Source organism: Peromyscus californicus, unplaced genomic scaffold, assembly GCF_007827085.1.
Source record: "Peromyscus californicus insignis strain IS unplaced genomic scaffold, ASM782708v3 Scaffold_6__1_contigs__length_162567912, whole genome shotgun sequence".
Lineage (NCBI taxonomy): Eukaryota > Metazoa > Chordata > Mammalia > Rodentia > Cricetidae > Peromyscus > Peromyscus californicus.
In genome coordinates this window covers 130,776,861-130,800,293 of record NW_026294584.1, presented here as the reverse complement: position 1 = coordinate 130,800,293, position 23,433 = coordinate 130,776,861, and the positions used below count along the sequence as shown (strand labels likewise).

Below are 23,433 nucleotides of genomic sequence, written 5' to 3'. Positions count from 1 at the left end.
TTGACCCGGCAACAGACTCTTTCTAAGCCTTAGTTTTCTTCACCCTAAAGTTAAGATAATGCACACAGTCTTGGGACCATGCAAAGAGTTTTCCTACAGAGGCATTATGACCATGCACACAGTCTTTCTGCAGAGGCATTAGGACCATGCACACAGTCTTCCTACAGAGGCATTATGACCGTGCACACAGTCTTTCTGCAGAAGCATTAGGACCATGCACACAGTCTTCCTACAGAGGCATTAGGACCATGCACACAGTCTTTCTGCAGAGGCATTAGGACCATGCACACAGTCTTCCTACAGAGGCATTAGGACCGTGCACACAGTCTTTCTGCAGAAGCATTAGGACCATGCACGCAGTCTTCCTACAGAGGCATTAGGACCATGCACACAGTCTTTCTGCAGAGGCATTAGGACCATGCACACAGTCTTCCTGCAGAGGCATTAGGACCATGCACACAGTCTTCCTGCAGAGGCATTAGGACCATGCACACAGTCTTCCTGCAGAAGCATTAGGACCATGCACACAGTCTTCCTACAGAGGCATTAGGACCATGCACACAGTCTTCTCCCAGAGGCATTAGGACCATGCACACAGTCTTCTCCCAGAGGCATTAGGACCAAATGAGCAAGTTAACCACAAAGTCAAGTGCATGGTGCCTAGTGCACAGCAGTCATTGGTGGGTTGTGCTGTTCTCACCCCTGGGGATGCAGTTAGCACTTAGCTGGGCTCTGGACTGTCCTGGAAAACAGTGTCCTCATCAAGCCTGCTCTGGAGCTGTAAGACCCCACCATCTTTACCTGCAGCCCCAGGTGGATCCCCTGAACATTTACCACACCCCCAGTGTTATGAGACCTGCTTTCTGGGGACCCCCATGTTACTTCCCTGGTTTCTGGCCTCTTGGACAATACAGGGACCTAAGGATGGATGGGGTCTCATGTAGCCCAGGCCAGTTTTAGGCTCACTGAGTGATGGGATTACAGGCATGTGCCACCCCACTCAGCTCATGTGGCCTTGAATAGTAAACCTAGGGTCTCGGTGCATGCCAGGCAGGTACTGTACCAATTGAACTATATCCTCGTCCCAAATGGGATCATCTTAAGCACACCTAGGGTTGCTGTGGGGATTTGATGAGATGCACACACTGTTTGCCCATCACCGTACACGGGAGTGGGCAGTTGTGTGGTCTAGAAAGCCCACGATGGCCAGCAGGGAGGGACCCCGAAGGGATAGCAGTCAAGATGCTCTGGGTGAGACGTTCCTGGACACCTGCCCTGTGCTGGGCCTGTACTCTGCGCTGCAGCCACAGGACAATGGCTAGGACTGTGCCTCGGGTGTGGCCGACTGGGCCCCTCAGAGCCTGCCCTGCCCAGCCCCAGGTGGAAGGGAAGAAGGCAGTTAGGTAGGTAGGCTTCCCTTCCTCACACCACAGTGTGTTTGGAGGGAAATGGGCAGTTATATGCTATTGGCGGTGAAACTGAGGCAGGAGAGGCAAGGTGGGGCTGCCTGGATGTGACTCCTTTCTCTGAACCTTTCGCCTCTACATGACCATGACGCGTGTGTACTAAAGTTGCAGGACAGCAAGCAGATGCCAGGTCTGCTTTTTCAGAGTGTCTTTTTATAGTAATGACAGAAAGAAAAAAAAAAATCCCCAGGCGGCTTTAAAGCGGGCGTGTGGTGGGTGGCACACGGCTCAGGAAGGTATTTTCTACACCAATTTCAGGGCCGAGATGGCAGGTGTTGGTGGAGGGAGAGAGAGAGCTTCCCAGACAGGCTTTAGGTTTGGGAGGGGAGTTGAAGTCAGTACCCTCGGTCAAGGAGGCAAGCAGAGACCATGGAGGGATTTAGGGGAGGGCCTGGCTAGGAAGACCTCCTCTGGAAAGACAGGTGGGCTTGGACTGCAGCCCTCCTACCCTGAGAGTGTCTGGCTACCGGGGGACAAAGCTGACAGAGTTTCAGTTCTGCAGCCCAGGGCCAGTCAGTCACCCTCTCGTGCTTTCTCATTCTAAAGGCAAGTCTGTGCCTCTTTTCAAAGACGTGGATCAAAAACTCTCGTATGCTGCACCCAGGAAACAGCAGGTGCAGGTGGGGGTGGGGGTGGGGGTGGGGGGAGGTGGGTGATACATCTGAGCACAGCATGTGTGGAGCAGACCGCAGGTGCTCAGAGGAGGGTGGGCTGGGCCCTTGCAGCTGATGAGCTCACACCAGGCTCTGAGGGAGCCGGGATGAGGCAGAGAAGTGTAGTGAGTGTAAGCAGGCCCGTTCCCAGTGGAGCTCAGTGGGGCGGACAGACTGCAGGAGTCAGGCCAGTGCCTGCTGTGCATCCACTCAGGAGGTTGGGACAACTGAGGAAGCCGAGGGCCTCTCCTGTGTGTGTCTGTTTGTTTTTGGGGGGCGTTGGGCAGACCAAGAACCTGATACCTGGTGCTGGCTAGGGAAGTGCTTGTCACTGCCTAGTTCTCACTGGCAATGGTCCTCAGACAATGGGGTTCACAGACGGGGAAACTGGGTCCCAGAGCTCCTCTGCAGTTCCAGATCACCAGACTGCTGTCTGGCTTTGGACTCCCCACTGTGACCAGCCTTTCCTGAGGCAGGACTGGTCAGCTGAGAGCTCTGAGTTCTCTCCTGGGTTCCCCCATAGCTGGAATGAGGTCATTTGGGCAATTCCCTGGGAGATGCTGGGCACCACAGCTCCTGGCAGATAGATAGGGGGCGTGAAGCCACTGCGCATGTGCAGAAGGGTTGCCTGCTGAAGCCTCCTGAGCACAGAGGGACCTGAGAGCATCTGGCCACACTCATCTCTGATGTTGCATAACTGTATCCCAGCACTTGAGAGGCCGAAACAGGAGGATTGTGAGGTAGAGGCCAGCCTGAACTGCATAGTGAGACCGAAAACCAGAACCAAAACAAAAAGTGAAGGAATGTCTCTTCTCTGGAAGGGGTGAGGGCCCCAGCCCCTGGGAGTATGTAAATGTGTTTTCTGGACAGTAGGAATGCAGACCAGACAGGTTCCTTTTGTTCTTGCCAGTGGGGTCCTGAGTCACTTGTGTTGGAGACAAACTGGAGAGGCTACCCTGGGGGGTGCCATGGCCCAGGACACAGCCACTGCAGAGGCCTTCTCTTCTTAGGGCTGGGTAGCCTTGTTCATGAAGTTTGGGGAGCTAGTGTGTGGCTCAATTTCTGGCGGTTGCTGTGGGGTCTGAGCTGGACCACACATTGACAGAGACCCTCGTTCAGCCACCCAAAATGTAAGTGTCCATTTGTAACTGGTGAGGTTTCTTGAGAGGTTGTTCTGTGCCAGGCATTTACAAAGTGCCTTGCGACCCAACTCCACCTCCCCAAATCCAGTAAAATGGCTTTATCTACATCTGCATTGTTACATGAGCTTGTAGAAGCTGAAGGTCAACGTCCGGGTCTTCCTTTGTCCCTCTCCACCTTATTTTTAAGACAGGGTCTCTCACTGATCCTGGAGCTTCTTTGGCAGGGCTGGCTGGCTATTGAGCTCCCAAGGATCCTCTTGCCTCAGCCTCCCAGCGCTGGGATTACAGACAAAAGCAAAAGCAGCCCTACCCAGCTTTTCATGTAGGTTCTGGGGATCTGAACGCAGAGTCTTAGGCTTCTGCATCGAGCACTTTAAAAATGAGCCCATTTTAAAGGTGGGGAAATGGAGCCTAAGGACAGCCTAAGGTGGCAGTGAATGCTTCCAGGAGGCCTGTGGAATTGCCCTAGGTTAGAGTCAGAACCCTCCAGCCACCCCCAGGTGTGAGGCTCCTGCCTCTCCATTGGCCTGTCATCTTTGGTACTTATCATGTCCTGTGTCTAACTCCTGAGGGCATCCCTTAGGGAGGGAACTGGGCTGTTGCATGGCCCACAGAGAGAAGGGAGACCCTGCCCCGGTATCCCCGAGTCCCAGAACACTCAGGACTGTGCTGCTCTGTGCTGAGCCCCATCTGAGCATAGGAGGACTTCCTGGAGGAAGTGGCTCTGGACAGCATTTGGGGGATGACTGGGCAGGGAAGGAAGGCAGAGACAAGGTGGTGGTAGGCAGCAGAGCTGAGGCTGAGAACACAGGGTCTTTCTTGTCTGTGGACCAAGGTGTTAGACACCATCCTGCTGGCCCTGGGTAGCCTGTGTGGCCTTAGAAGATGAGGACTCATGGCCCATTTGGCTCTGGAAAAGTCCTGGCTGCCACCAGGTGCTGGCGAAAATCCCCCGTGATGGCTGCACCAGGTGATTCCCGAAGGCCTTTCCAGCTCTGACAATGGTGTGAGCATTGCCATGGAAACCAGCTGTCCCTGAGTGGGGACATCCCCAGGAGCATTTCTGAGTGCCAGAACAGGATCCTGGCTAGTCCAGAACACAGCTTCCTTTTGTCAGACCCGTGTTGGGCCACCCAGGTGGACATCCGGTGGTCCAGCTGAAGTGGCTTCCTGGGGTGCTGACCCATGATGCCACCAAGCTCTCAGGCAGCCCGGCCCTTGCCCTCCCAATGTACTGTCTTCAGCCTAAAACACCATAAATCACATGCTATGGAATAAGGAAGCCTGAGGCTCTGGTCCAAGGCCTGCACAGCCCCAGAGGGCCGATCACCACAGCACTTCAGGCCCAATCAGTAAATAACGGAGCTGCTGCACTCAGTAGCCTTGAGTGGAGGCCTGGGGCCGGAGCCGAGCTGGGCGCTGGCCAGCTGCCTGAATGGGCTATCTCAGCTTCTCTTTGCCCGCTATGTTGTGATGCGGTGGGCCCCAGTTTCTCCAGCGGGCACCCAAGGGCTTCCTAGCTCCAAGTGACTGTGATGGTGGCAAGCCATTAGGGACTCTGTACCCAGGGCCACAGACGGCAGAACCAGCAGACCTGCCTGAGTAGTCCAGGAGTGTGTCAGTGCCCAAGGGACGGGACTACAGGAGGCCAGAGAGGAGGGAGGCTGTGCTACAGAGGAGGTGTGAGACTCCATCTGGTCCCCAGCCCAACGGGGACCAGCAGTGGCCCGCCCAGGAGACGCAACTGGTCCCTGGCAGTGAGGAAGCTGCAGAGAGTCATCTAGTTAGGGGAAGCCTGCCTACTGGAGCTAGCTGGGGGGCAGGGCCTCAGGCTGCGGAGAAACAGTGCTGCTCAGCCCGCGCCACACTGTTCCTTGGGGACAGTAGTGGGGGGTGCTGGGGACAGGGCCCGGCCAGGGAATGAGAAACAGTCTGGAGAAGGGGAGTTGGGTGTCTGGCCAGCTGTGGCCAAGTAGCCAAACAACCACCATCTGAGCCAGCCCCTCGGGTTCCAGACAGCAGCAGATCAGCTCACCAAGCGTCTACTGTGGAGTGTGCTAACCCAGGAGCCCGTGCAGACACCTGAGTGCTGTGGGTGCCCAGCGGTCACCTGGCAGGGCTTACCCATCCTTGGGCACCCTGACTCTTCGGATGTCCCCAGAGCCACCTGTGGTGCTCAGGCTTCCAGGTGCCTCCAGGAGTCCTGTGTGGCAGGTGCTGTTACTATCCCAGTCTCACAGATGAGGAAGCCAGCAAATGGCTGGGCTGTGTGTCTCAAGGTATCTGCTGTCCGCCTTTGTGCTGGGCATCTCTAGCAGGAGCATGTATGTATCCTGGATGTGTATTGGTGGCCCTGGGAGGCTTCTCAGCAGGAGCAGTTTCCTCTGAGAGAACCTTCCAGAGTTGAGTCTGTCATCCCGTCCCCCAGCCAGAGCTGGTACAATGGTAGGCTTCAGGAATCCGTTTGTGCCGCAGTTTGCCCTCAAGTGAGGCGTTGTCTATATGGAGACAGCGTGTTCCAAAGGGCAGCACGTGCCAAAGTTGGCAGCTGGGGGCTTAGGGATGGATTTCTTGGAGGTGAAGTGCAAGCTCCAGAATATTCCTTTTATTCCTGAGACAACTAGTAAGGTCAGGAACAGAGTGCCCCAACTGCTGGGCTCTGTAGGAAGCTCCTGCCTGCTGTGGTCGCCCTTGTCCTTGGACCCCCAGGAGAACCCTGCCCCGACCTGCTTGGATCTCAGATCAGTCACAGATCAGGGTCACTTTGAGGGAGCCCTTGAAGGCTTATGTTTATTCTGACTGCACTGGAGACGCATTGGAGGCTGTTGAGCTGCGGAGGGGTTGTGGCCTACTTTGCAATTGGGCATGTGTGCGCATGTGTGTGTGTGTGTGTGTGTGTGTGTGTATGTGTGTGTGCGCGCGCGCGCGTGTGTGTGTGTGTGTGTGTGTGTGCACGTGCACGTTTAGTTTTTCAAAACAGGGTTTCTCTGTGTAGCTCTGGCTGTCCTGGAACTCACTCTGTAGACCAGGCTGGCCTCGAACTCACAGAGATTCGCCTGCTCTGCCTTCTAAGTGCTGGGATTAAAAGCGTGTGCCACCACCGCCCGGCTACTTTTCAACTTAATAGGGAAGTTACAAAGGCAGGAAAGGCCGCCCCTATGTCCCTCCCTCAGTCCTCTTTGCTGACATCCCACACTGCCTTGGTCCAGTTGCCAGAGGGGCCAGTAGTATTGGGGTGCCACCCTTAGCTAGCTACAGAAACTCCTTGTGGGATGGGGTGTGGCTCTCACCAAGGCCCCTCCCCTGTCTGATAGGCTCCACCCCAGCACAGCAGAGAAGAAGAAAGCCTCCTATTGGTTGCCATGGAGGTGCGGGGGACTCTGGGCAGCCCAGTAGCTGTTGTCACCCCACAATCAGCTATGTGACACTTGTGAACCATTGTGAGCCTTCCATTCTGGGCCTCAGACAGGAAGGTGTCCCCAGGCCAGAGCCAGCTGCACCATAGGCACCTGAGATGGAACCTACTGCCTTTACAGTGCCCACGGTGACCACGGTTGTCATGTCTCATCCTCCTCTGAGTGCCTACTGAGGAGGTATGGAGGTCTGGCAGGGTCTGTGGGCAGGATATGGCGGGCATACACTAAGCCCCCCTGCAGCTGGCTTCCTGGGGGAGAAGAGCTGTATTCAGCTGCAATTACTGTGGGAGTGAGATCAATAGGGCAGCCCTTTAATGGAGAGTGGGCAACGCTGAGCTTGGCCCCAGGAGGCAGCCAGCTCTGTAGGGAGGGGCTGTGTGCTCTCCAGGAAGAGCTGCAATCAGCGGCCATTACCTACCCCATTTCAGAGAGGGACAAACTGAGGATCTTACAGGAAACAGCTAGCTGCTAGGTTTTGTCTTGGCCCAAACACCTGCCTGCTCTGTGCCACACACACAGTGGGCCTACAGTGAAGTGTCTGCTTCCTTGCTTCTCCAGCACCCCATGGCTGCATAGTCTTCCATCACTCTGCTTGGAAAGGAAGCCGCTGAATATAATCATTTACACCTTAGTCAAAATTAATTTCCCTCCTTTAGTAAGTATTCACCCAAGAGTACTCCAAAGGAATCCGTCAAACATATGATACCCAAATAAATAGCAGTGCTGGCCAGTCACAGAGAAGTGTGTGTGCACATGTGTGTGCACTCACCTGCGTACACACGTGATGGGTGTGCACATGCATGTGGAGGTCAGAGGACAACCTCACAGATTTCTCAAAGTAGGCGAGGCTTGCTGGCCAGTGAACTGCAAGGTCCACATGTCTCCACCTCCTGAGCTCTGGGAGTACAAGCCTTTGCCACCAAACTCTTTTTTGTTTGTTTGTTTGTTTGTTTGTTTCCGAGACAGAGTTTCTCTGTGTCACAGCTCTGGCTGGCTGTCCAGAAACTCGATTTGTAGACCACGCTGGCCTTGAACTCACAGAGATCCGCCTGCCTCTGCCTCCCAAGTGCTGGGACTAAAGGCATGCCACCACCGCCCGGCCGAACTCTTTTTTTAAATTATGGGTTCTGGGGATTGAACTCGGGCCTCATGCTTACTGAGCAAGGTGTCCAACCGAGCCATCTTCCCATCCCTGAACTTACTTTTTTTGGAGTCTCAACTTGAAGATTGACTAAAACCGTGCAGCCTGGGTTACCTGGAGAGAAAACGTGGGTGGAGATGGGGCCTGAGGTGCCAGGGGAAGTCTCGGCAGGCACTGACTACTGAGGGCAGGACTGGTGGAGAGGTGTGGGGCGGGGGGTAGGGGGGTGAGGGGGGAGTGGGGCGTGTCTCAAGAACTGTAGAGAAACCATGTGGTTGGCCTAAAGTGTGGGCAGTGGGCAGAATGGAGGCCAGGGGCCTGAGCAGTTGGCAGGATGAAATCCCATGACCTCTGCACACCCTGGGGACAATAGGGTGCCACAGGGTGTGACAGTGTCACAGGAATGGTGGTGTGCTGTGCCATATAGATCTAGGAATAGGTTGGGGTTGTGTGGGCCACCTCAGTGAATGGGGCACTAAGGGAGAAATCCCAGTCCCTGAGGTCCACTCCTCAATCACCAAGTTCAGCAAGGCCATGCTCAGTACCTCTGTGCATCTCTCAGCCCTGCTCCTGGCCCAGGCAGGCAGCTTCCCTCCCCACACAGATCATTCCAGACCCTGATGCTCACTTCTCCTTTAAAAAAAAAAAAAAAAAAAAAAAAAAAAAAAAGCTTTTTTTTTTTTTTTAAGATTTTATTTTTAGGATAAGAGAAAAAAAAAAAGGTTGGGGGAAAGGCTTTTTCGAAAATTCCTTCGGCACAGAATTAATGGCTTGTGAACGTCAGGGCGGGCTGCGGGAGTCAGTTCCCAGCCTTTCCACTGCCTCCCCTCTCACCGTGGCCCACAAATCACCCCCAGCCCAGAGTCCACTCTGCCTTTCCCAGGACCCCCACCTTAGCTGGGCAGCCCAGCGGGACTCAGCAGAGAACCCCAGAGCCACCCCCAGGATATCCCAGAGCTCATATCCCACAGCAGGAGTTTACAATTTTAATTTAGAAAACAACTTATTTAATGACGCAAGTTAAGTAATCTGTATTCACTGGAGAAAGTTATGTAAGCTGTGGGAGACATGGTCTCAGTGGGATGGAACGGCCATAGCATTGTGTCGTAGGACAGCTGGGGAGGAGCCCAGCCTGGGGACAGTTCAGCACCCATGTCCAAGGTTATCTCAGCTCACATACATCTAGGACAAAGGCGAGTGGGCTGGGACCCGAAGCAGAGGTCAGAAGGAGCCAGTTAGAGTGTAGACTGATTTTGTCTGCACGGTTACACTTACTTCTGGTCAGCCAAGGTCCAAGAATATTTAATGGAAAATCCCAGAAATAAACAATTCATAATCTTGAAATCGCTTGCCGTTCTGAGAACCAGGATGGAGTCTTGCGCTCTCTATGCCTACCCTGCATCTGAATCTGAGCTATGTCCAGCGTTTCCACCCTGCCTAAGCTACCCACCTGGTAGTTGCTCAGTAGTCATGGTTACTGATCTCCCGTCCCCAAATGCCAGAGCTCTGTTGGAATGACCCTTACTTTTTCTTAAAGTACAAATACATGATGGTGGCTATTGGACACATCACAGAAAAGCCATGAAATGCCCACTCTAGGAGAAAGGGTGAAAATTCTTGACGTAAAGCTGCCGAGGTCTGCGGTGCAGTAGGAGTGGGAGCCGGAGCCCACGCTCCCACCCTGCATTGCTGTAGTCAACTGTTGTTCCATTATCGCTGCTCTTACTGATAAACTCTACATGTGGGACTGAGCCGTGCATATTAGGCTTGGTCCTTTTGTTTTCTGACGTTCCCAGAGGACTTGGGACATATTACCATGGGAGCACTGCTGTGCGCAACCTGGCAGACAGTAATGGGAAGGGACAGAAGACAGCCCTGAGGCAGGACTGGCTTGGGAGGTCCAGACTCGGTTAGATGGCTGGAATGGAGACCTGAGGGCTGGGATCGGAGAAGCCCCGTTGAGGTGGGTGAGGCCACAAGCTTTCGAGTGGGTAGTTTCTGTGTGCTGGGCCAATGTTCCGCCACTGAGCTCCATCACAGCAGAGAGCCTTTACCTCAGACTGTCCCCATGAGGGAGCATGTGTCTGGAGGTCAGAGGACAACTTTCAAGAGTCTGTTCTCGCCGTCCACTTTTGGGCAGTGACTTTCTCGTGGCTTATGTGAAGTCTGGAGGAGCCTCCTGTCTCTGCTGACCACCTGTCCATAAAAGTTCGGGGTTATAGATGTGCACCACTGCATCTGGCTTTTTACAGGGCTTGCTTCCACAGACAAACTCCGGTCATGAGGCCTGTGTGGCACACACTTGTCCCTGCCGAACCATCTCGCCAGCCCCCATTCACCTTTTTTAAAATTCTTCTTTTTTTTAGATTTTTTTATTTACATTTTTTTTTTTTTTTTTGGTTTTTCGAGACAGGGTTTCTCTGTGTAGTTTTGTGCCTTTCCTGGAACTCACTTTGTAGACCAGGCTGGCCTCAAACTCACAGAGATCTGCCTGCCTCTGCCTCCCGAGTGCTGGGATTAAAGGCGTGCGCCACCACCGCCCGGCTTTATTTACATTTTTTATACAATATATTTTGGTCATATTCTTTCCACTCCCCAACTCCTCCCAAGTCTTCCCCATGTCTCTACTCATCCAGGTCTCTCCCCCACTAGCTTGGAACTCACTGAGCAGCCACACTGGCTGCCTACTGGTTCCCAGGGAGCCAACCTGTCTGCGTCCGCAGCACAGGGGTTGTGTGTGTGTGCAGCACTGTGCCTGGGTTTTTGTTGCCTCTGGCTCTGGGCTCAAACTCAGGTCCTCATGCTTATGTGGCAAATACTTTACCAGCTGAGCCATAACCGAGCCTCAAATCCTATTCTGTTATAGGATTAGCAGTAGTCATACCTCAGAGACCTGATGGTGTCTGCCAGCAGTGTCCCAGCACCAGCTGAAGACCTTGCCCTCTGCAAGCTCGGTCCACCATTGCTCTTGTCCCGACCCCCTAAGGGAAGTATGTACACATGCCCATTTTATAACTGAGTAAACCAAGGCTCAGAGAAGCAAAGTGACATGTCACCCATAGCCACCCTCCAGGATACCTTTTGTCTATGAGATTTAGCCCAGGGCACCTCAGCCCCACCCCTTACCTGAGTTTGAGGCTCAACCCCTCCCCTCCCCCCTGCCCCCCCCCCCCCATATAGAAACAGTCCCAAGAAACTAGGGGGTGGGAACAAATGCCAGAACTTTGAGAGAACACAGTTGAGATGGGAGGGGTGCCTCTTGGGTGTCAGTAGGTGAACTGAGGCAAGGGGGACCTTGGGTGACTTTCTTTGGGCTCTTCTGGCCTGTGCTATGGCTGGCCAGGAGGAATGATGTGGCCAGGTGTGTGGCTGTCACCCAGTTCCCATCTCCTGTGTCTTTTATTCTGAACTGGGATTTCGCTGTATTGCTCAGGGTGGTCTGAAATTCCCAGGGTCAGATGACCCTCCTGCCTCAGCTTCTTTCCCAGTGTCTGAATCTGCAAATGTGTACCCCTGCACTGTAGCTCTAGTCTCTCAAAAGCCAAACTGGCCATCCTGTCTTGCCTTCCTGCCTCGCTCACACCCAGTCCAGTTCCCACACACCTTAAGCACCAGTCATCCCCTAGGAGTAGCTGTGTTACCCGAGGTCAGCAGACCCGGGTGGGGTCTGGGGATCTGTTAAACTTGGCCTCAGTTTATAGGGGGTGGCCGGTGTTCAAGCAGGGGCCGAGAGCCGAGATCCGGCTGTGTGGGTAAGCAGGGAGCCAGGGAAGGTTCCAGAGCTGAGGTCTAACCTGCCCGGTCTCCGCAGCTGCAGCTGGAGCAGCTGGATTGTGGTGCGGCCCACCTGCAGCACCCGCTGTCCATCCTGCAGCCACTGAGTGCATCGCCCGTGTTCCGTGCTCCGGGGCTCACAGCTGTGGCTGTGGCCAGTGCCAATAACTACACCGCCGTCTTCCTGGGCACTGCCACAGGGAGGCTCCTCAAGGTAAGCGTGTACGATGGGAGCCCCCCAGGGGTGGGCCACAGAAGGGCCGGTGTCACGGTCCTCTTCGGCTTGTCCCTCCATGGCTCCACAGTGGCCTGTCATGGAGGGGAAGACCTGGCCTGAGAGCTGTCGGCATCCTGTGTCAGCATCTCTCCGGGCTTGGGGTCTGTTGCCCAATAGTAGCTTCTTGACCTTTGCAACACTCATGCTCCCTCTGGGCCTCAGTTTCCCTGCTGGCTGCAGTCATTGTGGGACTTCAGTGAGGGAGGCCACAGCCCTGCTGGCCACCACCTCAGGGTTCCAGTTTCTGGATTAACCATGCTGGTGACCACCCTGCAAGTTCCAGAGCTAAGAGAGGGCAAGGAGTTGCTTCGCTTACCCCAGGGCAGGGTGGACACAGGGGACCACCCCTGCCCGCTGCCTCTCCACCTCTCTCTGTGGGGAGAGTCAGCCTCCGCCAGGCTCAGTCTAATTGACTCACAACCCATAATCTAATTCCCTTTGGCAGCTGCCTGGGTGGGATGGGGGTGGGGCTTGAGCCCTACAAGCCTGGCATGGAGAACCACCAGTTGTGGGCAGTGAAGACCCAGGGCCCCAACACATGTCACTCGGCTTCAGTCCCCTGCTGGGTGAAGGAGGTGGCCGTCAGGGCTCAGTGCTGTGGTCCAATTAGTGGCTTCTGCTTTTGACGGCTGTTCCAGGCTGTGTGACCTGAGGGCATAGTTTGTCTCGTCTGGATTCAGACTCTACTCATTGAGGAGAAATGAGGCAGATCAGGACCGTGGTCAGAGCCCTCTCCACCTTCTGCCCACAAAGCTGCCGTCATTAGGCACCTGCTGTTTCCCCAGGGCCTCAAAGGGTACATCATAGGCACCATGTCCTTTTTGCTCTGCACCAAGCTAAGGATATAGTCGTGAGTCCTACCACACAGAAGGGGGCCACTGAGGTCCTTCAAGAGAGGTGACTACCCACAGAATGACCACATAGCTAAATATGGATCATTGCTTTTCACTTTTAATTTATCTGTGCCATGCTTGGAGTGGAATCCAGGACCTCAGTGATGGAGATAAACTCAGGGAGGCGCTGCCCGCCCCACAGAGCAGCCTGGAAAGGTCACACACCAGTCTGCACAGGGTGGTGTCTCTCCTCCTGACCCTTTCTCTGTTTGGAACTCCTATCTCAATCACCAGCCCCAGGGCTCAGGGAACATCGAGGAAGTAGATATGAGCTAGTGTCTGTGGCGGGGGAGGGGGGTTGTGTGTGGGGTGAGAGAGATGCCCTGATAGCATCCCAAGAGGCCTCCGGGCAGCTGGGACATCTCAAGGGTCAAGTCTAAGCCTGGGGTGGGGCTGTGGGGAGGGCACAGTGTGACCTGGTACAGCCCAGAATGAAAAGGATGGGGGTCCTCTTAGGAAGGCGTGTGGGTGGGGTGTATGTGTAACCGTGGAAGCAAAGTGAAAAAGGTGGAGATGTGGCTGTGGGGGTTATCAAGGCATTGAGTGCCACAGCCGGTTTCTTCCTGCAGGGAACCTCTGCAGGTTTTAGAAACCCAGAGGAAGGAGAGTGAGTGGGAGGCCCCAGAGGTCCAGACCACCAGCCCTTAGATGAACAGCGTAGAGCCCTGAGCACCCAGCACGCTGGGGATGAGAGGGAGGAACACAGATGGCCGGGCTTTGCCAGTCCTCAGAGGGACCTGGGACCTTGTCCAGGGCTCTGCTTGTTTGTTCACTCTCATCCCCTCAGCCCTGTAGGACAGGTGACCCTCCTCCATGAACTCTTATTCACTGGGTAAACTGAGGCTGGGGGCGGGGGCAACTCATATGGATTGTGCATGAGTACAACTTACTTCAGAAACCGGATTCAAGCAGCCTCCCAGAGAATGTTTTGGAAACTGCAGCCTACACATATACCTAGGGGGAAGTGCTGGAGTCAAGCAGAGTTCCTGGTGGGGGAGCTACGGAGTGTGCGAGAAGGAGAGTGTGGTGCACGTCCCTTCCACCTAAATGCCTGGCTTTCCCTTCAACCCCAGGGTAGCCTGACCCTATGGGTGGCGGTCCTGGCCTTAGCAGGTAATGGCCTTTCCTCCCACAGATCAGCCTGAACGAGAGCATGCAGGTAGTAAGCCGGCGGGCGCTGACAGTGGCCTATGGGGAGCCTGTGCACCATGTCATGCAGTTTGACCCCGTGGATCCTGGTTTCCTGTACTTGATGACATCCCACCAGGTGAGGCGAGCTACCGCCAGACGGCTTTGGTGCAGGGCCTTTGCACATGCTGACCCTCCTGCCGGGGCCACCTCCTTCCCCAACTCCACCTCTGCTCACTCATGTCTGGGACTCCATGTTTCAAGGAGGCCATGTCTCCCCAACACGCCCTCACCTAACACCTCCAGCCTTAGCTACCCTCGCCTCACAAGGGAGGGGTGGCTACCTTGCTCAGCTGGGACCCTTCTGCCTTCAGGTGGCCCGAGTAAAGGTTGCAGCATGTGAGGTGCATTCCACCTGCGGGGACTGTGTGGGCGCAGCCGACGCCTACTGTGGCTGGTGCACTCTGGAGACCCGGTGAGGACCCTGCCGTGATGGCAGGGAGGGGTGGGGGCGGTGGCCCTGACCGAGGACCTGACCCCATGGTGCCTGCAGGTGCACCCTTCAACAGGATTGCGCCAACTCCAGCCAGCCGCATTTCTGGACCAGTGCCAGCGAGGGCCCCGGCCGCTGCCCTGCCATGACGGTGCTGCCCTCTGAGATCGATGTGCGCCGGGACTACACGGTGAGTGGAGCCGCACCAGCACAAAGCCTGGAGGCACGTGGAAAGAGCAGTGGCAGCCAGGCTTTAGGAAGTTCAAGCTCACAGCAAGGGCCAGGCACCACCTCCACGGCTGGGCCACCTCTTCAAGGCCCCGTCATGGACTCTTGGCGGACCTAGTCACAGCTAGGACCATGCACCCTGGGTGACAGAGCAGCACACAGGGCCGCTGCTGGTATTTCAGTTGCAGTTTCTGAATATGCTGAGTGGGGACACCTAGATGGGGAGTCAGGTCCCTCTGTCCCCTTCCTGGGTTTGCTAGGTCACCTATCCCTGCTATGGCAGAGAGGGGGGTGGTGGCTAGGGCCAGCAAAGCCATGCCTGCAGCATGGTGGGTGGTCCAGCAGCCTGAGTCCCTCCCAGCTCCAATCTTACTGACTCCTCTGAGGATAGGGCCCTCCTATGTCATCCTGGGGGTGGGAGTGGGGGTTGGGTGGTCCAGCCAGTCTACTCCACCAGATCACCTTATCAACCCTGACCTTATCCCTGGGCAGCCTGGGGTAGACATATTCATTCATCCCCTGATCCATTCACATAGTATTGAGCACATATTGGGTGCCGTGCATGTTCATACTCTGGAGACAGTCCTGGCCCAGGAGGAGCTGATATGCTCTTAGAAGGAGAGACTAAGCAGGTAAAATGTAGAGATGGTGCTGTATGCAGAATAGAGTGGGGTGAGGTGCAAGGGTAGGCAGGATAACAATACAGAACCAGCCTTGGGCTGGGAGAGGGGGTAGAGTGGGTATGAGGAAAAATAGCCTGATGGGAAACTACAGTCCAGACCCCCTGTGTAGGCAGAATATTCTGTCCCAGCAGCCAACTCCCAAATAACCACACAGAGACTTTTTAATTATAAATGCTTGGCCAGTAGCTTAGGCTTGTTACTAACTACGTCTTACAACTTAAATTAGCCCATATTTCTTATCTACACTCTACCACATGGTAGTACCTTTTTTCAGCACAGCATGTTCATCTTGCTTCTCCCTGCATCTCCTGGTGACTCCGCCCTTCTTCCCAGAGTTCTCTCAGTCTGTCTCTCCCACCGATAGCTCTTCCTGCCTAGCTAATGACCATTTAGCCCTTTATTAAACCAATAAGAGCAACACGTCTTCACAGTGTACAAAAAAGATTGCTCCACAACAGCCCTGAGGTGGGAGTGAAGTCCATGTGTCTGCGGGTGGGGAGTGGGGTCATAGCAACCATGTGCTGCAGAGCCCTTCTGGTTTTGAGACTGTAGGCCAGTCTGGCCTTGAACTTGTGATGATCCTCCTGCCTCAGATTCCCAAGTGCTGTGATTCCAGGCTATGTCTCAGCACCTGGTTTTACAGAACCTTTGTTACCTCTGAGATGAGTAGCCTCAAAAGGGAAAACTGAAGCCCAAGAGTTACTTCCCTTAGAGTGCCTCGGATTCCCTCATGGGAACCCCTTTTCTGCGGGATCAGACATGTTCTTGAGATGGGATCTGTAAGGGGTGTGGCCTGGGCCTCACCTGAGGGCATCTCTCCCCCAGGGGATGATCTTGCAGATCTCAGGCAGCCTGCCCAGCCTCAGCGGTATGGAGATGGCTTGTGACTATGGGAATGATGTTCGGACAGTGGCCCGGGTACCCGGCCCTGCCTATGACCATCAGATTGCCTACTGCAACCTCCTGCCCAGGGCCCAGTTTCCATCTTTTCCTGCTGGCCAGGGTGAGTGCCGGGCTGTGATGCCAGCCCAAGGATGGGACCCTGACATCCCAGCTTCGGCTATGGATGAAGACCTTTTGTATCCCTGATCTCTTTCCAGATCACGTGACCATTGAGATGTCTGTAAGGGTCAAAGGACGCAACATTGTCTCGGCCAATTTCACCATCTACGACTGCAGCCGAATTGGACAAGTCTACCCCCATACAGCGTGAGTGGGCAGTGGGAGGAGGCCCCAGCTTGGAGAACAGCTGCAGATTCTGGGACACACAACAGACAGGGCCCCGCATCCTTCCTTTGCCTAGAGCAGGCTCTGACCAGCCAGGCCCCTGCAAGCTGACACTAGACTGGTAGAGGCAGAGGGAATGGAAGACTCTACCTGTGCCTTCCTTGCATGCCTCTCACAGTGGGGAGCTCATTACCTTACAAGATGGTCCATCCGTCTCCTTCCCCCAAGACACTGGGATCAGACTTCTGGGGCCCAGCTGGGGGTGGGAGCAGGAATCTGACAGGTTCCCTTGTCTTCCAGCTGCACCAGCTGCCTGTCGACGCAGTGGCCTTGCTTCTGGTGTACCCAGCAGCACACTTGTGTCTCTAATCAGTCTCAGTGTGAGGGCTCGCCAGACCCCACGGTAAGCCTCGTCTCGGGTACACCCCCACCCCTCGGCTTTAGTACCTGCTTCTCTTGTTTGTAAGATTTCCATGGTGAGAGCTTCTCTTGGTCCCAGCACAGTCTTTGGCACTACTGGTGGTGAGGGGTCTCATCACAGCGTGTTTAACCGATCCCCTGTGGCTGGACAAGGGGTCTCATCACAGCATGTTTAACCGATCCCCTGTGACTGGACAAGGGGTCTCATCACAGCATATTTAACCAATCCCCTGTGACTGGACAAGGGGTCTCATCACAGCATATTTAACCGATCCCCTGTGGCTGGACAAGGGGTCTCATCACAGCATGTTTAACCGATCCCCTGTGGCTGGACAAGCTGGTTGCTTTTATTCACTCCCCTCTTTGAATCTCACTGGGTTCCTCCCGGAAGGCCAGTTCTTAGAAACAACACTTCAGGGTTACAGTGTGGCCTCCTGGAAAGCCTGAGCCAGGCTGTAGCCTACAGCTGCTGCTAAGGGTGGAACATTGTTATCACATGTTTTCAGCAGGCCTTTGTCCCTGTGGCTTTGAGAGGAGGCATCTTGTTCAAAGCCATCTACCTGGAAGGCAGAAGACTTGGGCCTTGAACCTAAATCCTTCTCCCCTTTCTTTGAAACCCAGAATTGGGTGCTAAGACCCTGCCTCAGTTCCTATGGTGTTTCACCTTTTCCTGGAAGGCCCCTCCCTCTTTCAGGGATGACACGTGAAATTCCCTAGACCTTGGCAGGTGAATAGCGGTGTTCTGAGCTCAGCCATGCTTCTCCTTGCATTAGGTCAGGGCTGTGCACCCTGAGGGGTTCATATGGCCCCTGGTGCTCTACCAGATCAAGTCACCAGACTGCTGGTCACGTGTCTCAGAGGCAGCCTAGCTTCAGGCACTGGGATTAGAGAATGCCATCAAGCCCTGTCTGCCACAACTGGGGGCCAGCCTTCAGCAGCATGCAGCAATCACATCTGGCTCACAGAGTGCCCACAGAACAGGGGCCCTCACTGACAGGCCCAGGAGTGACCTATGACCATACTGGAGGAAGCACTGGGTGTCGGGATATAGTCCAGGTCCAACATCCCCGTGGCTCTGGGGTTGGGGGCATCTGGGTTGTGGCACTTCCTCACCCACAACCCTAAGCTGCATACACAGCAGGAGCTGGTGTCGGTTGGAGACCAGAAGTGTCCATTGTATTTGCCTTCTACATGCCAACCTGAAGGTCCAGGGACCTTACAGTCCTTCAGCACTTACTGAGTGCTTGTTGTATACTCGAGTCTGTGCTAAGCACTGGGGAGAACCCAGTCAGATGTAGTTCTGTCTTTCCCATCTCAGGCCAAAAGCCTTAGCTCTCACTTGTGCTGTGTGATCCCAGGCAAGCTCCTGACCCTTTCTGTTCCTTTCTTCCTCTGTAAAGCGAGGCCCACCCCAGGGCTGGAATTACTTTAGGAGGGCAACAGCCCTATAGTTGGCACATAGATGATTTTAGAAGCTGGTGGCTACTGTGTATGGGTGACCAGGAGAGACTTCTCTTAAGAGGACTTTTGTGTGGGGTCTTGACATCTGCATAGGAGCTCACCAGCTGGGAGGAGTGTCAGACACTGGCAATCAACCTGCTTTCTCCAGGTCCGCAGCTCTCCCTCAGGGCAGGAGTGGGCTGGCCCCGGAGGGGCTGTCGTAGAGTATTACCGTAATCTGGCAGGAGAAGAGGCAGCTTCAGCAAGGCCTGTGCAAGGCTCTGAACCAGTGCTCGACTTGGCATTTAATTAAGTGCCAGTTAGCTGTGGAGGCGCCAGGCCTCCTGGGCAGACGGCGGGCAGAGGGTCTGCATGTCCTCCCGGGACCCCTGGCTCCTGGAAGGGAGGCACTGAAGGTTGTGCATGCAGTCATGTGTGTGTGGTCCCCGCGGCTCCCACAGGGAGGCTGCTAGGGCTGGCTCCAGGTGTTCCAGGCCGATGTTGCCTCTCCGAGGGCGGTGCTCCCAGGGCAGTGTGACGTCAAGCTTTGGAAGCAGAATGGGAAGTGGTAGCTGGATCAGAGCCTGGCGTGTTCCAAACCACAGGGTGGCACAGTGCTGGAGCCAGTGACTGGGTGGTTGGATGGGCATTGACAGCCATCGGGCTGTGGGCTGGGCCACGGCGAGTGACTTGGGTCAGGGGGTCCATCCCTGCTGGCTGGGTTGGGATGCCAGGACTTTTTCTCTTGAGCTTGGAGACACTGTAGGAGTTCTGGAACTCCTGCAGCTCCATTTTTCCAATGGCACATTTGGGATCCTGGCCACTTAGCTCTGTTCCCCGGCAGTTCCAGCCAGGCAAGGAGAGGCTCAGTGCCAACCTACGTGAACTAGAGTAGGTTCTGCGCACACCTCCCTGATGGTAGTTTCTGACCCCTCCCCCTCCGCTTCTGCCCACTCATCCCCGCTCTAGGTGCAGCCAGCCACAGCTTCTCAAGCTTGCAGGTCCGGTCAGCAAACGGGGAAAGCCATCTGATGGCCTGGGTGGAAACAGGAAAGGGAGGTCCATGTCCTCTTAAAGGAAAAACCCAGACTGGCTTCTGGTCCTTGGTCTTCATCAGCTAATGCGAGTGAACAGTCAGAAGGTTGTTCACCTGGAGCACCACCGGACCCAGGAGTGAACAGTGGCATCAGGGGCCTCCTAATCCTCTGGAGGATGCCTCGCTCAGACAGGCTGTTCATTCTTGGTGCCAGGTGCTCTCAGCAGCTGAGGCTGGTTGGGGACCCCTCCTGCCCAGTCCAGGGAACTGGACAATGTCCTTGCCGGTTCCACAGGAGTTGTAGTGTTGAGACTGTCCATTACAGGACCCAGATCTGCTGCCTGGACGGTTCTTCTAGGCCAGGGTGGGCTTAAGGATCCAGGTCAGTCTCCCCATCATGAGCCTGTGGAGGGCTGGTCCAGGCCAGGCCAGACTCAGAGAGGCAGATGGTAGGGCTAAGAGGCCACAGGTAGACGTGGGAGAGCGCTGACAGGGGTGTGGAGTTTTAGAAGGAGGTCAGGACTCAGCCCAGCCACACACCTACCTCAGAAAGTGGCTCTTCACATTTTGGTGGTCTAGATTACAGGCAGTCAAAGGGAACAGATGACTCTTAGGTGGCCCCATGTGTTCACTGAAAGGCTTCCAGAGTCCCGCCTGGGGCGAGCTGCCTTCCTCCACTGTGACGCAATTTCTTTGTCTTTAAAACGGGTATAGGGTTCTCAGGCTAGAAGGGTCCTCGTACATGTGAGGTCACTCAAGCATACTGCCCTGCTACCATTGTTCTTGCTTTTTTGCTAGTACCTTGGCAGCCTCTCAGGGTCTGGCTGGGCTGGGGTTCTTCCCAAGGGGAATATCCCCTGTGCGATTAGGAACTAATAGTAATGTGAAGTATCCCGTGGCTGCCCACCCGTATGCCATCTCCTCACCGAGGAGGCTGAAGAAGAAAAGGCAACTTTGAGGCCAGCTTGGGTCACGTGGCAAGCACATGGCGGGGGAAGCTGGAGTTGCTGATGGGAATGGTGGCACCCGCCTGTGACCCTAGTCCTTGAAGCCAGCCTGTCTGAACAACATAGTGTGTCAAAAGAGACAGGGTCGGGGGAGAGGAGGAGGAGGGAGAAAGAACAGAGGAAAAACTGCTCCGGGAGAAGAGGGCCTTGTCCCAGAGGGTGATGTCAGGTGCACACAGTCTCTCCCAGCCCAGTCCTAACCCTGTGACCAGGAGGTCCCTGGCTAGAGGGTCATGGTGGCCCCAGGATGCATGACTGCTCCTGGGCCCTGTAACTTCTGGCCCCAGTAGGTCAGATGTTGAGGTGTGAGTACATAGGACCTTGAAGCTCCAGTACAGATATGGTCCCCAACATCCTGTTCGGAGGGATGTAGAGAGGGTGTATCCACAGCCCTTGCCTTCTCTGCCCACCCCCCTCTGCCCTAGTTTCTTCTGTACAGTGGGGTATGGTCCCTGAAAACCACAGGGGCAATTTCTGGCTCAAGTCTGGCCCAGTGTTATGCCCTGGGAAGTTGAGTCCCAAAGACTCCAGCCACCAAGAGTTCACCACCCCGCAACACCCAGGCACTCTGGGTCTGAGGAGCACATCAAGGAGGCAGACTCCGTTTTCTCATCTAGAAAGTGGGGCTGCGGGCTGCTGCTGCTGTGAAGGCTGCTGGCACCTTGGGGAGGCAGAACTGTGTGTTGGGGGTGGGGACTCTGGAACATCCAATTTGACCCCCTCCTGTGTTTGGTCTGCAGAACCCTCAGGACTGCCCCCAGATCTTGCCCTCGCCCATGGCGCCCGTGCCCACGGGTGGCTCCCAGGACATCCTGGTGCCTCTGACTAGTGCCACCTTCGTCCACGTAAGTAGAGGCTGAGCAAGGTCTGTCCCGGAGCCCAGAACGGTGACCCTGCTTTTCTCTCTGAGCTCCACTCCATCGGTATAAGACTTGGAGCGGGAAGACCAGGCTGATGGGGGACAGCAGGCAGCCAGCAGCTGCCAAGGGAACCCTGGCCCACACCCCAGTACTCCTGCCCTGGAGGCTCCCTGGCATAGTGGCCCAGCCCTCTGCCTGGCACCACGCAGTCCACGGGTAGATGAGGTCCATGTGGGCTCCGCCTGCCCTGCCCAGACTGAGCAAGACCCTGGGTGCTCTAAGCTCTGTGGAACATACTGGCCCAGTTCAAGGCTCCCATGTCTTTCCCAGAAGAGACCATGCCCCGAATTCCCATGGTCTAGAGGGGATGCTGAGGGAGGAAGGGGTGTTTGGGAAGGGGATGTGCCCATCCCTGCCCCCCCCGGGAGGAATGTGGCAGGGGGGGGGTTGATGAGTTTTGGAAGGATGCCAGCCTCCCTAATTCCTGGGACATGCCATCTGTCTCTGCCACGCTGGAGTTGAGGCCCGTGACGGTTGTCACACATGGGGGCCACGTGCCAGGCATCTGGGATGTGTCAGGGAGCCTCTTATAGGGTAAGAGCTCTTGAGGGCCAGGGTGGAGCTGCCCTCCTCCCAAAGGCCTACCCTGCCAGGGCCTGGTGGGTCACAGGAGCAGGGTGGGGAAACTCTAGCCCCAACTTGGCCCTGGCTGATTCTCTCCAGCTGTGTGGCTCTTGGCTCATTCTCGGCTTTTACCAGCCATGGGAATCCCCACCCCCTGCCCCTTGCCCACCAGCCTCACTCTGACTATGCTTCTAGATCGCCTTGGGGGCGTGGGGCTGGGCAGCCTTGTGACAGGCTGCTCGGCCATGTCCTCGGTAGGGGACCCACCTCCAACTCCACGCGCTGGGAACAGAACCAGCATTTGGCCCTGTCAGCATCCTCTTCCCCTTGTTAGCTTCTGGCCAGGACCCCAGGAAGAAGAGGTTGTCCTGCTTTTTTCTCAGGGTGTCACATCTGCCAACGGCAGGGACGTAAACAGGAAGTACTGGCACATGGCTGCTGGGGGCTTGGTCTGTTGTCACTCAGCAAATATTTATTGATATTACTCTTGAGGGAGCAAGATGAGACGGAGGAACTGGGCCTAACTTAATGTGTTAACATTTATTGAGCACTTCCTGCATACCACCCATAACAAAGCACACATTAGACACCTGTCTATGTAAGCCATAAAACATAGGGTCTGTACTTTGTCCAGCAGACCTATTCACGTAATACAGTTAAGAAAACCAAGGCTCGGCCGGGCGGTGGTGGCGCACGCTTTTAATCCCAGTACTCGGGAGGCAGAGGCAGGCGGATCTCTGTGAGTTTGAGGCCAGCCTGGTCTACAAAGTGAGTTCCAGGAAAGGCACAAAGCTACACAGAGAAACCCTGTCTGGAAACCCCCCCCCCAAAAAAAAGAAAACCAAGGCTCAGAGAAGCAGCCCAACCTGCCTGAGGCCACATAATGAACAAGTAAAGGCGCGATCTTATAGCTAGGCCTATGGGAAGGTGAACCCGAGCTTTCCACCAACTTCTGCTCGTCTTAAAGGTGTATAAAGGGCCCTCTGGTGAGCTTGGACCTTCCCAGTTGATGAGGAGACATGTGGAAACAGGACACTGGCAGGGCAGGCTTTGGGAACAGAACAGGTTCCTCGGTGTGCACCTCCTTACGGTTGAGGGCAGGATTCAGTATGGGGTGTCCTGATCCAAGGGGGCCTCGGGGAAACAGGCTCTGTAGCTGGAATTTGGACACTTGTGATTCTCATTGATGGTAAAAAGGATACCAGCCCATGCAGAAGCCCTGGCACATGCCACATGGAGGTTGACAGGGTGTCTGTGGTTTAGCTTTACAGGGCAGAGACCAGGGACTCAGTCCAAGGGGCAAGTCAGGTCTCCTGGAGCTGGGGTGTCAGGAACTGGTTTGGGCCACTGGGGGTGACAGGGAGGCTGTCAGAGTCATAGGTCAGAGTCCTCAGTGTCTGCAGTTCCTGACATGATGGCCAGTAAGGAGATTCTGGGGCAAAAGTACCCCCTAGTCCACCTGTCAGGGTGGCAGCTGCCATGTTCTGATAGAGGTATGAGGGATGGGTGCTGGTAAAGCCTCTGC

At 55.2% G+C, this 23,433-nt stretch overlaps 1 protein-coding gene across 1 annotated transcript in view; it reads left to right on the top strand.

Moving 5' to 3' along the window:
- The window catches only part of Plxnd1 (plexin D1), a 42,541-nt gene that overhangs the window by 3,234 nt on the left and 15,874 nt on the right, over positions 1-23,433 (top strand). Inside the window, exons 2-9 of the mRNA XM_052720435.1 lie at positions 11,630-11,806; positions 13,898-14,029; positions 14,265-14,365; positions 14,444-14,573; positions 16,120-16,297; positions 16,395-16,503; positions 16,822-16,924; positions 21,165-21,269. Of these exons, the coding sequence (XP_052576395.1) occupies positions 11,630-11,806; positions 13,898-14,029; positions 14,265-14,365; positions 14,444-14,573; positions 16,120-16,297; positions 16,395-16,503; positions 16,822-16,924; positions 21,165-21,269 (1,035 nt within the window). The remainder of the gene's footprint in view (positions 1-11,629; positions 11,807-13,897; positions 14,030-14,264; positions 14,366-14,443; positions 14,574-16,119; positions 16,298-16,394; positions 16,504-16,821; positions 16,925-21,164; positions 21,270-23,433) is intronic.